Source organism: Sminthopsis crassicaudata, chromosome 1, assembly GCF_048593235.1.
Source record: "Sminthopsis crassicaudata isolate SCR6 chromosome 1, ASM4859323v1, whole genome shotgun sequence".
Classification (NCBI taxonomy): Eukaryota; Metazoa; Chordata; class Mammalia; order Dasyuromorphia; family Dasyuridae; genus Sminthopsis; species Sminthopsis crassicaudata.
The window spans coordinates 373,598,099-373,616,454 of NC_133617.1; the positions used below are offsets into that span (position 1 = coordinate 373,598,099).

Genomic DNA, 18,356 nt, shown 5'->3' on the forward strand with positions numbered 1-18,356 from the left:
GCTTACTTCTGTTTCAAAGTCTTTTTCTCTTAAACATGTTACTTACATCTAATTTTGCTCTCCTAATGACTAATCTGGCTTTGGTCCATGGCCACTCAATTTTTATCTCTTAACTTCAGGAAAATCTCCAGCTCCATGTGACCCAGCTGACTTTTTGCTGATGTACCTCCTTCTGTCCTCCTGACTTGTTCTTTTCCCCTATCCTCAACTTTTACATGGTGGAATGGATTCCAATGGCCTGGAAGTCAAAAAGGTCCAAGTTGTAGTCTTCATTCTGCCATTATATCTCTAGTGTTAGAAGTTTGCTTTACCTTTCTTTTATACACTTGTTTTACTTTGTACTGGAATGATTTATGTAACATCCCTGAGAGAAAGTGATTTGTCTTTTGCTTTTCTTTATGCCCCAGGGCTTAGCACAATGCACCCCACATAATAGGTCTTCTTCTTCTTCTTCTTCTTCTTCTTCTTCTTCTTCTTCTTCTTCTTCTTCTTCTTCTTCTTCTTCTTCTTCTTCTTCTTCTTCTTCTTCTTCTTCTTCTTTTTCTTCTTCTTCTTTTTCTTCTTCTTTCTTTCTTTCTTTTTTTTTTGCTGAGGCAATAAGTGACTTGCCCAGGGTCACACAGCTAGGAAGTGTTTAAGTGTCTGAGATCATATTTGAACCCAGGTCCTGCTGACTTCTGGGCTGGTGCTCTATTAACAACCAAGCTGTTCATAGGTCTTCTTAAAGACTTAATGACTGACTGATTATATTCTTAAGTGCCAAATCTAAATCTAAATCTAAAGTGCTAAATCAAATGTGATTGAGCATGGACAGTTGAGGAGAGAAAAAGCTAGTACTATTTTCAATCTCTGAGTGAATGAAAAACATTTTTTCATTCCTTCTATCATCTGTGTTACTTTAAAAAATATTTTATTTGTGATGAGAGAGTTAAACATTCTGAAATGTATTTTGGGTTCTTAATTCTTCTGCTATATAAACAAACCAAGTAAAACTTATTTCCCTCTCAAATGGTTGAAAGGATTAACACTTTTTTTTTTTTTTTTAAACTGCTTCCTGCTGGTCTGGGAAGGTGCTTTGTTTTACAGGTTTCACTGTAAACTCTTTAGTGGGAGTTTCAAGAGGTACATAAATTCCTATTCAAACAAAACACTTGAAACTTAATATGCTCAATTGTTGAAGCTAGTTTTAGATTTTATTAGTCTAAGGGGGAGGGAGAAATGAGTGTGTCTAACATTTGACTGTTTTAATGTGATTAATTCCTAGGTTTTGTTGCCAGTTAAACTTTATGTTCCAATATCTTTCATATTTTCATGTTCATTATTAAAAGCAGAGGTTTTTATGTTTTTTTTAAAAAATTATCACGTTGCTTTTTTTTCTTATTTGTTTTTCCTTTTTGATCTGATTTTTCTTGTTAGCATGATAAATGTGGAAATGCATTTAGAAGAATTGTATATGTTTGACCTATGTTAGATTACTTGCTGTCTAAGGGAGGGAGGGAGGGGGAAAGGAGGATGAAAGATTTGCAACACAAGGTTTTGCAAGAGTGAATATTGAAAAATATCTTTGCATGTATTTTGAAAATAAAAAACTATTATTAAAAATAAAAAATTAAAATTAAAATTAATCATATACCATTTTATAGGCTAAAATCAATTATATTAAAATCAGTTATATACACACTTTGCTTACTATTATACTTGATGGAATGGAAAGAACTTGAGACTTGGAATCAGAAAACTTTCTTGGGCTCAAATACTAGTTGCTATACTCAATAGTTTATGTGTCTGGAGGAAGTTATTCCACTTTTGGGAGCTTATTTCAAAATCTATAGGATGGAGATGATAATACACTTGCTGTATGGGATTACTGTAAGGATCTAATGAACTAATTTCATATGTAAAGTGCTTCCAAGAAGAAACTATACAAGTCGAGTCAGCAAGCAAGCTATTAAAAGCTTTCTATGTGCAGACTTCAGAGGAGAGCCAGGCAATGTAGAAAAAAAATCCAGGGTCAGGCATGCAGCTGCAAAGAAATAGACATGGCTGGTCTGGGCATCCTGGAGGATCTGGGAGGACTGGCCAGCCAAGCAGAGGGATAGGCCATGGGGCTAGGAGGCTACTTAGTATTTGAAGAATCCTGGACTAAATTGAGCCGAGGGGAATTCAAGGTAATTGTCGCCTGTACTGTTTTTTGCTCGGGCTTCTTGGGGTCTCTGGGAGCAGCCTTTGTTTCAGTTCAGTAATCACCACAAGAGTAGCCAAGGGTTACAGTCCAAATCCTTTATTGTCTCCTTCAAAATCTTGTCTCCTTCCCTGGGGCCCAGCTAGCTTTCTTGAGATCCGTCCCGAGTCTTGGTTTCAGTGGAGAAGCTAAGGAGGACAGCCCTACTAAAGACATGGCTATCTACTGGTCCAGCTAGCTGCTGTCTCTGTGCATATGGGCAAGTCACTTAATCTCTGTAGGCCTGTTTCCTCATCTGTCAAAATGAACAGAATAATATCTGTAGCACCTACCTCATAGTGTTGTGATAATCAAATGAGATTTTTGTAAGTAAAGTAACCTCAAAGGACTCGTTCAATGTCAATTTTGTTATTAATAAGGTATCAGGATCTTTTTTTTTTTTGTAATACTCTTTTTTTATATATAACTTTTTATTGACAGTACATATGCGTGGGTAATTTGACAGCAGGGAGGTGATGCCATGACATACAGGTGAGTTGGACTGAAGTGAGGGAGGGCTGTGCAAGGTTCCCTCTCTCACTTTCCCCTCCAGAACTATCTGAGTCCAGTGGCAAGCTATACATAAGGAAGACTGGAGATGACTCTGGATGCAGTGGAAGCAGGCTCTTAATCTATACAGAAGAGAGGTGTTCAGTTGGGATAGAGAGAGAGAGAAAAGAAGGAAAGAAGGAAAGAAAGGGCATTCTAGGCATGAAAGTTGGTATAAAAAAGGTAAGATAAGAGATACAAAAGAGGTTAGGATAAGAATAGGTATAGTGAAAAGTATAATTTGGTCAGGAAAAGATACTACATGAAAAGGAATCAAGTGAGAAAAGAAAAAGTAAATTCATGGCAGTTTCTCGTCTGGAGTCAGTCCTTGTGTGTCCTTTACAAATAAAGAGGAGTTTTTTGTTTGTTCTTGGAGTTCTTGGAGTGTTTGTTTTTAGTAGACTCTTACTGGGACTTTAATCCCTTCTTAGTCCAGAGTTCTTTCCACCATGATCACCCATGATCCATTGTACTGCAGATTTGCAATGCAACTTATAGCAACCTGCAGCATTTACTTCCCTGGTGGTTTTTAAGGATTGGGTAGATCACTTTTTTTGGCACTCCATATGCACTGTTAGCCAAGTATGTTAGTGAACATTTTGAAAATCCCTGTTTTCCAAGAAGACTAAATTTGGTGGGTCCCTTGGTTCTCAGGTAGTGGGCTAAGCCAGTCTATCCTCTCAATTTATAATGCCCTTGGGCAAGCTACAACCTTTTGGCCTTAGTTTCCTCATCTTTAAAATTAAGAGGTTGGACTAAATTATCGTTAAGCTGCCTTTTATTTCTAAATCCATTGTTTCTTGCCCATTTGGCTATATTAAATATTGGAGAAGAGACTGTTGGGAGGGAGAACAATTAGGTGTCCATTCAGATGTTCAGATGATAGGACTAGGACTAGATAAAAATCAGAACTCAGGTGTAGTTTTGAGAAAAGGGAATGAATATGAAAGACATTGAGGAAGCAGAATGAGTAAGAGTTGTAAAGTGATTGGCTTTGTGGGAGGGAAGCAATAAGTGAGAGAGAAGAATCAAAGATGACTTTATAAATCTGGATGACTGCTGGTGTCCTTAACAGAGATAGGAAAACTTGGAAGAAGAGGAACAGGCTTAGGGAGAAAATGAGTACAGAGTTTTGATTATCTTGACTTTGTGGTACCAACATGGGATAGAGGATATCTAGAGATATTGATCAAACAGTTTTGGATGAGAAAATAGAAGTCTGGAGACTCTCCATCTCTACATCCATGTATGAGTTGCCTAATGTGATCATCAAACTGCATGGAATTGGATGACATATCTTCACAAGAGTATAGGAAAAAAGAAGAGGAATGGTTTCAAGGACAGATCCTTGGGTTGATATCCACACTTAAGCAAGTAGAAAAGGATGGTTGTGGACAGTAAATACTGAAAAGGTGATGTCTGACAGGAAGGGAATTAGGAGAGAGCATTGCCACAAAAACCAATAGAAGAGAAAGTTTTCTAAATAGTCACTTTCAAGGAAAGCATAGGCTTTAGAGAGGTTATTGTTGTTCAGACATTTTCTTAGTAAAGATAGTTTGCCATTTCCTTCTCCAGCTCATTTTACAGATGAGGAAACTGAGGCAAAGAGGGTTAAGTGACTTGTCCAGGGTCACACAGCTAGGAGACCAGATTTAAACTCAGGAAGATAAATTAGTCTGACTCCAGCTCTGACACTTATGTACCACCTAACTGTACAGATTCAGAGAAGATCTACATTCAAATCCTGGTTTGGCCACAGACAACCTGTGTGACTTCAGGTGTCATTTCCTCTCATAACTATAACTGAAAGGATTAAAAAAAAAAAAAAAAGAAGGGAGAATATTTCATTTTATATAACAGAAGAGTTTTTCCTTCAAATAATAACTGTTATCTGTGCTTTGTTATATCAGAATTCTTTCTCAATATACTTCTCTCCCCTAATGAATCTTGTATTTCTGATTTATCTTCAGTTAATAGTGATTCTTCAGTTTCTCCAAATGCAAAAAGAGAAACATGTGAATTAGATGACCTTGAGAAGGTTATTTCCATCAAATCTGGTCCTTTGAACCTATATTTGTGTAATTGCTACAAATGGAACTTTCAATGGAGATGTGTTCCTAATTTAGCACCAGAATTACATGGTAGGCCTTTAATGCTTGCTGAATTGAATTAAAATTTAACTTCAAATTTGTTCTTTAGAGAGCATGAAAGCAAATGCAATATCATGAGTCACTTTTATGGTGACATTCCAATCTTAATAAGACAGGCATATAATTAATAAGGAAAAAGGAGGAACAGACAATTAGGACAATTTATGTAGGCCTTATCTTCTCCATGACAATTGAAAAGGAGGGCATGTTTCTTGATTTTGAATGGAGTATAAATTACTTTTATTTCTTGCTTCATTAGCTACCATAGAGAACTTCATTATTGAAACAAAAACATTTGAAGAGCTCTGCAGCTTAGATTTCAGTTTGTTCCTCTAAAACCTGCTCTCAAAAATGGAATTAGTGAATAAAATAAACTCTCTTCAAAATAGTATGGAACTTCCTTTATTTTGGCTTTTTAAACATCTTTTATTTTGGAAAAAAAAAGTCATATTTGGGTTTCTGGTGGAATTTTCCCAAAAATCATAATCTGTGGTGAAACCTAAAGTTACTGACAACCTTTCTCTTGCCTTTATATCACATTTGAGTAGTTTATAATTATGAATAAACTTTTCTTAACCTCTCTTCCACAACAGGGAGCAGCTAGGTGTTGTAGTGAATATAGAGCCTGAATATATGGGCCTGGACCCATGCTGGCTGTGTGATCCTGGACAAGTGACTTAACCCTATTTGCCTCCGTTTCCTCATCTATAAAAATGAGTTAGAAAAGGAAATGGTGGCAAAGCCACTACAATATCTTTGTCAAGAAAATCCCAAATGGGGTCATGGAGAGTTAGACATGACTAAAAATAACTGAACAACAGTGATAATGATAGGGGCTGTGGCCCCTTTAAGATTCCTTTTCTGAGCTCCAACTTCCTTTGGGACTGACCTTTGATATACAATTTTAAATGTGGAAATTAACAAGCCCCAACAGCTAACAAGCTAAAAGTACTCGTACTTAAGTTATTTAAATGTAAGTCCTTAAGTAAAATAACTTTAACAACATTATTTTAAAATGATGTTTTGATGAGGGTTTGGGTTTTGGGGGGAGGGGCTTTGGGGAGAAGGAAATGTTTGAAGGCAATCTGGGTTATTTGTCTGGGATCACACAGCTACTAAGTGTCTGAAGCCAAATTTGAATTCAGGTCCTCCTGACTGCATAGATAGTTTTAAAACTTAGAATTGACTGTTGTGAATAGATTCCTCCTGTCACATTTGACTTTTCATTTCTATTTCTGAAATCTAGCATAAGTATGATCATTAGTTTCCTCAGTTTGGATAGTAAGAAATCTCCAATGTCTTGCCATGTGAGCTCATTTAATATGTGAAAAATCAAATTTTTGGGAGATGACATAAAATACTTTTTTAATCGTGGAGAAGGTGATTAATGTATCTATTTTTGGAACATGAAAATTATTCTAGACTTTATTTCACTTCCACATTTTCTTTAATACTGGAAGGTTCTGCTATTTCTATCTGCTAAGGATTTAATTTTTACTTGTCACTTTGACTATACCTGCAAAAGCTCCCTGTACTTTACATCCCTAACCAAAAAGTCTCCATAACTCGAGAGTGATGTATCTACTAAAATAGTCAGAGTGAGTGAGAGGAAGATGCTCTTCAGACATTTAGGTTTAAGTGCTTGATTTCTGAGACAGCTTGAAATGGAGGCAGCTTTAGTCATGTCAGAAGGTCAGTTATGTGAAACCTGATTCCTGAGAGTCTTAAAGAGACAGAAAGGTATTCTTCAGTCAAAGAAGAGAAACATTTCCCTTCCTCCTATACTTATACTATTAGTAACTTGAATTTATGCCTCCTTTAAAAAAATCAAAATCTTTTCTCATTATTACATCCTGGTCTATTGAAATCTCTCTGGCATTTTTATTATTTGTTTTCAGCTAGGAATGGCTAACTAATGTTTTCATTTTTTTTGCTTAGTTTATGATCTGCAAATACCCACATAAATTTACTAAAGGTACCGAAGAAGTTAGACTGGCAAAAAGAAGTTTATTGGCACTGAGAAATCAGCCTTTGCTAGGAGGCTGACTTCCTCAATGGCAAGGTCCCAACAGAGAATTAAAGGCCTAGCAGTGGAATCCTGGCAGAGAGATAAAAAAGAGGTTAATGCTGAGAAAAGGGTGTCTTCCATTGGGCAGGGGTCCTCACAGGCAGCTATGCCAAGGAGAGGTTCCTTGGCATGGCATGATTCCTGCCCTTGGGCCTCTGCAAAGAAATGAGCCCCAAAGTTGCTCTTTAAAAGAGATCTGAATTGAATGAGATTCCTTCAAAGTTGTCATTGCTCTAAACCTAGATAAGACCTCTTACTGGGAGTGGTCCTCAGCCAATTTCTCCCCTTCAAGGAGTTTCTCAAATATTTACCTCATGGCTCCCCCCACAAAGTCAGGGCAGTTTGGGGTTCCCCCATCAGTACCTCATATACAATTCAGGTCAACCAGTCAACCTTCATTTCTATCTCCATCTCATTCTGGAAAGTTGGATTCCTACCCTGCAATTGATGTGGTTCTAGTGGCAGAGAATTAAGGGGTGAGAATTGATGTGAGAATCCCCTCTGGTCTCAGTGCAGGTCCAACGTGAAAGAATTCATGAACCCAAAATCTGTTTGTGGCAAAAGGAAGTTTTATTGTTGGCTTAAGAGCCCTTAGTGGGCAAATTCTTAATGAAGAAATTTGCAAAGAATATGTGAACAATAACTTATTTTATAAGCAAATCTTGCCCCGGGGACCAGGGGCAGTTTGAGCTGAAAAGATCTTTTCTGAATCTGGGATTTCCTGAAGAGTGTCTGCATAGCCAAAAGATCAATGAAGGGTGCTTTGACCAAGATTTCCAATTGAATGATGCTGCTTATCTTGTCTGGGAAGACATGCTCTCCCAGGCTCCTTGGAGTCTGAGACTCCAAGACACTCTTCTTTTACAGATCAAAGGAGAACACAGTTTCAGAGTCAGATTAAAGGGACACAATTTCAGAGTTCACCCCCATCACAACCATGCTGGGCTCTTAGAGGTAAACTTTCATCTCATGTGGCTTGAAGACAGGCCTTCACCTCATTTCTGGGACATTTCCAGACCATGCCAAAGTGCATACCACCCTCTCTCTTTCTACTTTATGTATTGTCTTCTCCTATCAGAATGTAAATTCCTTGAGGGCAGGGCCCATCTTTCTGGCTTAATGTGTATTCCTAATGTTAGCGCTGTGCTTGGCACATAATTAGAGCCTGATCCTCTAAAATTCATTCTCTCTGTCCCTATGTCTTTCTCTCTCTCTTGTGTGTCTCCATCACTCTGTGTTTTTTTCTCTGTGTATGTGTCACTGTTTCTCTTTCTCTTGTCTCTCCCTGTCACTCTTTCTCTCTCTCTTCCTCTCTGTCACTGTTTCTGTGTGTGTGTGTCACTCTTTCTCTTGTCTCCTTCTCTGTCACTGTTTCTCTGTCACTTTGATGAGGGGAGCCCTGAAATTCTTTCACTTTCTCTTAGACTTTGGGGGGAAAGCTTGGGAAACTCCCTCAGAGAAGCTCTTCCCTGAGAGACCCGCCCCAGGGAATCAAGATAAAGTGGTTTCTTTCTGTTATCTGGGTGGGACTAGTTGAGTCTAGGACTGCTCCTACTTAGCCAGAGCTGGAGAATCTATATTTTTATCCAACTCTTATTGAATTGGAGATTAGTCCAAGGACACTCATTCAATTGGAAGATTCTCTATTCTCATTTCAACTAAAACTGCTTCCAGCCCCCACCAAGAGCTACCCATATAACAAGCTTCCTTCAACTCAATCCCTTGCAGAGGGTCTAAAAGCAAGAATCTTGCCATGCCAAGAGACCTCCCTTGGGCATAGCTGCCTGTGAATGGACTCTCTGCCCGCTGAAAAGACATTCTCTTTTCAGTGTTAACCTCTCTTTGTCTCTGTCACACATTTTCCCAATAGAACTTTACCCCTCTTTGCCTTTCTGTCAGGATTTCTCTATTAGACCTTTGCCACTAAGGAAGTCAGCCTGCAAAAGCTGACTTCCCAGTGCCAATAAAATTATTTTGCCAGTCTAATTTTTTTGGTTTGTAAATCATTTACGAAAAACCTGAACCTACCAGAAGGGGGTTCCCACAATTCTCTGCCCTGCACCGAACCTCAATTCTGTTTATCTATCTCTGTCTCTCTGTCACTGTCTCTCTTTCTTTTGTCTCCCTCTCTGTCACTCTGTTTCTCTTTGTCTGTCTCTATGTTTCTCTTTCTTTTGTCTCGCCCCCATCACTTTGTTTCTTTCTCTTGTCTCCCTCTCTGTCACTGTTTCTCTCTGTCACTCTATTTCTTTCTCTCTCTCTGTCTCTCACTCTGTTTCTTTGTCTCACTCTGTTTCTACCTGCCTCTGTCTCTCTCTGTGACACTGTTTCTCTTTCTCTTGTCTTCCTCTCTGTCACTTTCTCTCTGTGTGTCTCTCCTCTGTCACTCTTTCTCTGCGTGTGTGTCTCTGAAACTCTGTTTCTCTCTGTGTGTCACTGTTTCTCTGTGTGTGTGTCAATGTCTCTCTGTCACTCTCTCTCTTTATCTCTGTCTTGTCAGTCTTTTCTCTATCTGTTTTACTTCTCATCCTTCTTCTTCCCCCCCCTCCCATTCTCTATTTCTGTCACTGTTTCTCTCTATCTGTCTCTGTCTCTTTCTGTATGGTACTCTGTTTCTCTTTCTCTTGTCTATCACTCTGTTTCTCTCTGTGTCTCTCCTCTGTCACTCTGTCTCTGAGTGTGTGTCTCTTTCACTCTCTCTCTCTCTCTCTCTCTCTGAGTCTCTGTCTTTCTGTCACTCTATTTTTCTTTATCTCTGTCCTTGTCAGTCTTTCCTCTGTTTCACCTCTCGTTCTTCTCTCTCCCCCCCCCTTCTTTATTTCTGGCTCTCCTTCCACCACTCCTCCTCCAATCATATTATTTGATGGATAATGAAATGCCTGCTCTATTGCCAGACACTGTGCTAAGTTCAAAAAATTCAAAATTAGTTTAAAAAAAAAAAAAACCAGATGTTGCTTGCAATCTGATGGAGGTCAGGGGATGTGTACCCAGATAGGAAGGTGTGTGGGTAGAGCAGAAAAGTCTGGACTTAAGAGTTAGAGAGCACTATCTCTTCCCACAATGACCTTGGGCTAGTCTGTCTACTTTTCCCTGAGCCTCCATTTCCTCCTCTGTCAAATGAAGGACCAGATGGGGCTGCAATGTTCTATAAGAGCCTCTTCCAAGTCAATGTTCGCCTATGAAATAGCTCACATTTATGTATCACTACCCTGTGCCAGGCAGTGTGCTAACCTCTCTGCACTTATCTCATTTGATTCTCACAACAGCCCTGGGAGGTAGTTCTATTATTATTCCCATTCTACAGATAGGAAAACTGAGGCAACAGGAATTAATTGACTTGTTCAGAAGCACACATCCAAGAAAAATCCGGAGTCACATTTGAATTCAGATCTTCCTGACTTTTGGCACTGTGTGCCAGGCACCTCAAGTTGGATGAATGAAAAGGAGACCTCCAGGAAAAACTGAGATAAGAGAAATTTTAGGAAGGGAAATCATGTTTAGCTGTCTGAGATGGAGAAAGAATGTTAATGATGCCTTCATAGAAAAGGTAGTACCTGAATCGGACCTTGAAAGGAGTGACTCCAGCAGAACACACCCATGCACACACACATCCCCATGCACGCACGTGTATATGCATGTACATATTTTATATAGACATTTTATTCATTGTGTGCATATGTATATATACACATATGTATGTATGTATGTTTCTGGATAGAGTCAGTGCTGAGTTCAAATCTAGCCTCAGACATTTACTAGCTATAACTCTTATGACCTTGATCAGTCACTTAACTTCTTTTGCTTCAGTTTCCTCATCTGTAAAATGAGCTGGAGAAGAAAATGGCAAATCATTCCAGCATCCTTGCCAAGAAAATCCAAATGAAGTCAAAAGAGGCAGGTGTGACTGAAATAATTGAGTATGTATGTATGTATGTGTATTTGTATGTGTATATATACAAAATACATATATACATGTAAACAGACTATATGTGTGTTTGTGTATAATATATATACACATATATACTCATACAAATACACAGCGTATATGTGTGTTTATATATAATGTGTGCACATAAATATACATATGTATATACATATACATACATACACATACATGAATTCACCCTAGGCCTTCTCTTTATCTCTTCCTATATTATTCTTCTTTTAAACAGAGCACAAGTTAATTACTTATGTCCTGAAATCTTTTCATATAATCTCTAATTCCAGCATTCTAGTATGAACACCATTATCATGACATCATTGTCCTATCATAGTATGGTAGAAAAGTTGCTGGGTTTGGAGTTGAAGAATAGGTTTAATTGCTAGCTTTGCTCCCTATTATCACTAACGTCACCTTCTGTTTAATGTCTCTGCCCCAATTCTCCACCTTCCAATCTATCTTCTACTCATCTGTCAAAGTGATTTTCTTAAATCCTCAGCCTTACTCTATCACCCCGTTGCTCACTTGAGCTTCTGAATGGTAAGTGTCTATTATAGAGAATCAAACATAAAATTTGGTTAGAAATTTAAAGCTCTATAACCTGGCTCCTTTCTACTTTTTCAATCTCTTCCATATACTTTCCCTTCCAACAGCACCTTTCTCCTTACTTTTCTTCCAGCCCAGTGTTCTAGTTCCTGATTCTGTGCCTTCTCAATGGCTGATCCCCACCTCCTCCCTACCCCTACCCTCCCAAGGCCTATCTCAAAGATTCCCTCCCTCATTTCTGAAAATGTCTCCTATGTGCACAACTGTTTGTACAGTCTCCTTTGTGCTTAATGTAGTGCCTAACATACCTCCTCAACATGTATCATTTAATTCCGATCAGTTCCAATGGTCTTGTGATGGAGAGAGCCATCTGCACCCAGAGGGAGGTAGAACTGAGTGCAGATCACAACATAGAATTTTCACTTTTTTGTTGTTGTTTGCTTACATTTTGTTTTCTTTCTCATTTTTTTCTCTTTGATCTGATTTTTCTTGAGCAGCATGATATCTGTGGAACTATGTATAGAAGAATTGCACATGTTAAACATATTTTGGATTACTTGCTATTTAGGAGGGTGGTAGAGGGAAGGGAGGGAGAAAAATTTGGAACACAAAAGTTTTTCAAGGGTGAACGGTGAAAATTATGCATATGTTTTGAAAATAAAAAACTTTAAAAAAACCATGTATCACTTAAAAATGCATTTTGACTGACTTTGGACAATAGGTTGGAAAATAAGTTTGGAAAATAGGTTAACTTCCCTGGGATTCATGTTTTTCTTTTTAAAAAATAAGGATTGGGGCAGCTAGATGGCACAGTGGATAGAGTACCAGCCTTGAAGTCAGGAGGATCCCCATTCAAATTTGACCTCAGATGCTTAACATTTCCTAGCTGTGAGATTCTGGGCAAGTCACTTAACCCCAATTACAATAAACAAATAAATAAATTAAAAATAAGGATCTTGGAAGAGATAAGGTCCCTTATAGCTCTGGGGCTATGATCCTATGAAGCTCCAAATCTCAAAAAGCAGATATATGACCATGACTTGCTAAAAGCAACCAATGTCTTGCTGAAAACACAAATGACAGATATAAGAAAATATGAAACCAACTTATGAAGCCTTGTGTACAGTTATTTATACAGTTATTCAGAGAAAACTATGAATTGTTGGAAACACAAGTGATAGCTATCAGAAACCACATGTCTAATTTATGTACAATTATTCAGAAAAATACTTATAAATGCAATGATATAGAGATATAGCTATAAATATCTGAGATTTGGGGATTCATAGAAGCATCAGTTCAGAGTTGGAAAAGACCTTGGAGGTCCTTAGGATGAAAGGGAAGAAAATAAGTACTTATTTAGATAGCATCAATTATGTTCCAGGCACAGTGCTAAACCCTTCTACAAACATTATCTCACCTGATCCTCACAAGTCCAAGGAGAGGGACTGCTGTAATCACTATTTCACAGTTGAGTAAACTGAGACAGAGGTTAAGCAACTTGCCCCGGGGAGTACAGAGCTGAATTAGATTTCTTGACACCAGACTCCCAGCACTCTTAACCACTGAACTAGCTGCTTCTCATTGAGTCCAAACCCCTCTTTTTGCAATAAGAAAATTGAGACATAGAGATAATTTGACTTATTCATGGTCTCAAAAATAGTGTAAGTAGCAAGACATGATTCTTCCATGTTGGGACTGGTCTTTGCCCATTTGGGGAGCTCATTACATAGGCCCATAGGAAAAGATAATTATGTTATCCTGGATCTAGAGCTAGGAGGGATATTAGAGACTACAAGTCCCATCTCTTCCATTTTTTTTATAGAAAAGGAAAGCAATATCTTGTTTATAAAAATAAAAATAAGCAGAGCTAGGATTTTTTTTTAATTTTTATTAGTGATTTTTTTTATCAGTGGAAAAATCCATCTAATTCAACAAATTCCAATATTTTTAGTCAAGATCCAAAAGAAAGACCTTTAGAATACACACACAAATATTTCATTTCTCTAATAATCTTTTTTTAATAATAGCTTTTTATTTTAAAAATATGTGCAAAGATGGTTTTCAACAGTTACCCTAGCAAAACCTAGTATTCCATATTTTTTCTCCCACTCTCTCCCTGAGACAGTAAGTAATCCAATATATGTTAAATATGTGCTATTATTCTATGTATTTCCACAATTATCATGCTAGAGCTGGGGTTTTTTAAAATTATCTTTTATCCTTAACTTAAATGCCAAAAGAGTATTTTCACACATAGAGCAAACTACAAAGAGGATTCTATAGGAAACTAAAAATGTCCATTTCACAGACTTGCTTTTTAAAAATATATTTGTTCTAAAAGTTATTTTCAGAACTCTCCTTCCTGTCTGTGCTTAAAAAAAATACTTTCTGTTCTCTTTTGTACATTAAAAAAAATGTTTCAAAGCTCCACTTTGGAGGGATATCATTGTTAACTTCTTCCCTACTTTTGTCACCCCCAGAGTTAACTGAGAAAGGACACTTCCCCCCCCCCCCCCCGCCTTGTAACAAACAAGTAAAACATCTAAACTCATGTCCAAAAATATAGATTTCTTTCAGTGCCTTAAGGAGTTTGGGCAACTTCAATGTGATTCTGGATTGATTATGGATGATTCATTATGTTTTCTGTAGATACAGTTGATCACTGTTTTAAAGCCTTTCAGAGTCTTCTTTACAATGCTGTAGTGTTATTCTTATATAAATTGTTTTCCTGTTTTTGTTCACTTCAATGTATGTCAATTCATATTATGCCCAATATTTTGTTCTTTTAATGATATTATTCTATAGTTGATTCCATAAGTTATCATGGTATGAGGTGGTGGTTGTTTTTAATGTATATGTTAAGGTATAGCCTCATGTTAAGACACATGTTAAGATAATTTCAAACAAAGAGCTACATACCTCATTCATTATATATAGCTCTTAAAACATATTAAGCATTGTTTTCCATATATAGCACTGAAGTTCTCCATTTATTAATGAGAACTCCAGTAGATCTGAGTAAATGGAAGCAGATAGGTGGTACAGTTAGTAGAACACTAGACTTGAAATCAGGGAGATCTGAGCTCAAATATTACTTTTTACTTGCTTTGTCACCTTGGGCAAATTATTTAATCTTTGTCTGCCTCAGTTTTCTCATCATCTGTAAAATAGGAATAATAACAATAATAGCATCTACTCCACAGAGTTGTTGTGAGGATAGATGATACATGAGATAATATTTATAAAGCACCTTTGCAAATCTTAAAACTCCATATAAATGCCAACTATTATGATAAATAGAGCTAGTCAGTGAGTAGGCAACTTGAAGTGTTAGTAGCATAATCAGTAGTTTCTTGTGAAAAAAGAAGACTAGTAAAGAACCCTAATACAGATTAAATCTCAATTTCTTGTTTCTCCTTGTGATTAATCTGACTAGGTACTCAGGGATGGTACCTGGTTACCTCCAGGTGAGCTCAGTCACTGCTTTTTCACCTCCTACCTTCCCACCTAACTAAGCACACTTCTGAAGCCAGTGGTGAAAGCCCCTTCGTTACTTAACATCCTCCTTCCTTTCCCATCTCCTTATATCTTACTCCCCAATAGGCATCCTTCACTCCAGTAACTCTGGTCGCCTCCTGGTTGTTCTGTGTCTCAGCTCTCTCTAGTTACCGTCCTCCTCTTTCCCCTCCCCCCTCATGATCTTCTTCCTCACTTGATACAGACAGACCTCTTTGGCTTTCTTTAAATCCCAATTAAAATCCCACCTTCTATAAAAAACCTTTCTCAATTCTTTTAATTACAGTGCTTCATTGTTCAGTCATTTCAGTCATGTTTGGCCCTTCATGAACTCCATTTGGGATTTTCCTTCTGTTCTTAGTCCGGAGTTCAGACTTCTTTCCACTATAATCACCTATGAGTCACTAAGCTGCAGATTCTCAATGCAGTTTGTGGCATCCAGCAGCATTTACTTCCCTGAGGGTTTTTAAGCTCATGATAGATCACTTTTTGGGGGGGTCCTCTAAGCATTCTTAGCTAGGTATGGTAATATGCATTTTATAATCCCTGCTACTAGAAGGCTGGATCCTTTAGGGTAGTGAGTCCAGTGGGCTAAGTCAGGTGTGATGGCTACACTAAATCCAGTACCCCCTGGGAAGTGGGACCAAGAAAGGGGTGGGACTTACCTGGCTCTGGTTGGAAATTGAGCAGCAGCTTGAAGCTTCCCTGCCAATAAGTGATAGGATTGGGTCTGAGAGTAGCCAGTGTACTTAGGGGAGATCCAGTATTTTTTTTTAAGTTTTATTCTCTGGCCAAAATGATTTCTTGGCATCACTACCATACCATCTTGTGTGCCTAAAAAGATGTGTGGTTTTTTTTTTTTAATTCTTGATCATCTCCCTCCAGAAGAGACATAGTCCAGAAAATGTGATATACAGTCCAGAAAATGTGATGTTTGAATACTAATCAAAAGGACAAAGTGGCAATCTCACAAGTCTGAAAGTATGACTTCAGGCCACATTTTTGAATTTTGGCTGAAATTTGAAATTTTGTCATCCAAATTGGACGGGGAGGAGGGGGGGAGAAGGAGGTTTTTCTATTTTGTTTGTATACCATATCAATTTCAAAATATTTTGTTTGTAAATCATAGTTACTTCTTTCACATAAGTGCTTCTCAATTGAACCTTCCCTTGTAATGGGACAGAGATTGCATCTGTAACACATGCCATATTCTGTATCTATAATTTCCCTTACCCTGTCTCCCTGAAGAGAGAGAGGTGGGGTTTTTTTGTCTTGTGTTTCTTTTTTTTTTCTGATTTTTTTTTTATCTCAATAGGTTTATTTTAATGGCATTTGGTTAAATGAGGAAAATAACTGTCATGCATTTCAGGCAGCAGGAGCCACCCTTGGATTTGTGGGAGGACGTTTCATCTCATCCTATGAGGACTTTGATGCTTTCTTCAGGGATGAACAGATCTTGTTGCCTGCCGTCATTATCATAATAGTTGCTGGTGTGATGCTTTTCCTTGGGGTGACTGGTTGCTTTGTCACGATTAAAGAATCTCAAATTGGCCTGCGATTTGTAAGTATTAATTTGGTGGTTTCCTTTCTAGAAACTGCAGGGCTGAATTAAGAGCATGCTGTTAAATATTTAACAATTAGCTTGGGAGAGATGGAAAATGTATACAGGACACATTTTTAAATTTAATTCTGCATTATTCACACTTTATCACTTTTAGTAATAGAGATCAATTCTTAGACAGTCAATAAAACAATAAATTAAGCCCTAATCTTCAACCTTTGCTGATGACCAAAGTATAAATGCTCACATTGTAAATGTAATAATCAGCTTCCTAGCCCTGGCTCTAGCACCCATTGCACTGATTCTTGTCCTTCCCATACATATTTTCAGAGCATTCTTCTAGCAGAATCCTGCTAGATACTTTATTACAGAAGTAAGTGCTAGGGCACAGGCCTCAAGAAAAGGGATTACAGGGATGGGTATATGGATGGATCGATGATTATTCTTAAAAGTATGAAACAAGGAGAACATAGGGGAGAGCACTGAAAGGAAGAACGAAAAATGAGAAGTAGCAAGCACAATAAAATCTGGATTAAATGCAACAAAATTTATCAAAACCTTTAAAACCTTATAAAACCTAAAAACCTTAAAAAAAAAAACCTTTAAAAACAGTTGAACATTTTTAGTACTTTGAAAGAGATACATATGACCAAACCCTCTCCCCCCACAAAAGCCCTCATACGTTAACATAAAGCTTTATTGTTATATGGATGATGATATATATATTATATAATATATTATTAATAATAATATTATTATTTAAAGAATTATAGTGTTTTTGTTACAGGGTTAGTATACATTCAGTCCATATATCTTCTGCATCTATAGACCCAAACTGGGCAGCTAGGTGGTGCAGTGGATAGAGCACCAGCCTTGAATTCAGGAGGACCAGAGTTCAAATCTGGTCTCAGATACTTCCTAGCTGTGTGACCTTGGGCAAGTCACTTAACCCCAGCCTCAGGGGAAAAAAAAAACAAAACTATAGACCCAGATTGTGATAAAGTGATTTTTCTTTTATACATTTTTATTTACTTAATTTTTAAATTTATGGAATAAAACATTTTCATAAATAAGTGATATTATTTCTGGATGACAGTAAATGCCAAGTACCAATTGATTTCTCAATCATCAAAAAATAATTCAACTACTTATACCAGAGTCAATCAACTAAGACAGAAAATTCAACTCATTCTTTTTCGGAAGGGTTTTTTTCTTTAAAACAAAATGAAACAAAAACAAAAAAATCTTAAGAATTTAAAGTAAATCAAATATCTGCTTAATTTTCTGTTAACCTTGTATTCAGAACACATTTCTTTCCCTAAGCATTCTGGGTTCTTAAGATTTCATTGTCAGGAGGTTTTCCAAACTCACAGAGTGGTTCCAAGAAATGTGCACAAAATGAAGGTACAACACCAGCCATGTTCACCTCTAATCTGGAAGCCCGTAGAAGAAACTGTCATTCCATAATCCTTAAATCAGAAAATGCTTTTTTTCAGATAATAATTTACCTATTTTTTTTTTTTTTTTTACTAACAGCTGCCCAGGAAAGACACTATTTTTTAGACTGTGGACACTGACAATGTCACCTTTATATCCATAGATGATTTCTGGCAAAGATCTTCATTAAAAGGGCATATTTAGTCTGTGTCTTTATCAAGATTATTTTGAAAAAAGAAAAGGCAGTGTTTGCTTAATTTGTATTTGCTGCTTCTTATTAGTTCTAAAGTTTAACAAAAGCAAATTCCAACCTAGTTAAGGAAAGAAATGATGGCACTTTGTAATCTAACATGAGGGACTAAGGT

General features: G+C 37.3%; 1 protein-coding gene across 3 annotated transcripts in view; it reads left to right on the forward strand.

Moving 5' to 3' along the window:
• Window positions 1-18,356, forward strand: part of LOC141549651 (tetraspanin-36-like) — a 70,864-nt gene that overhangs the window by 37,671 nt on the left and 14,837 nt on the right. For all 3 annotated transcript variants that reach the window (XM_074279365.1, XM_074279366.1, XM_074279367.1), the window contains one exon: window positions 16,363-16,554. In XM_074279365.1, the coding sequence (XP_074135466.1) occupies window positions 16,363-16,554 (192 nt within the window). The remainder of the gene's footprint in view (window positions 1-16,362; window positions 16,555-18,356) is intronic.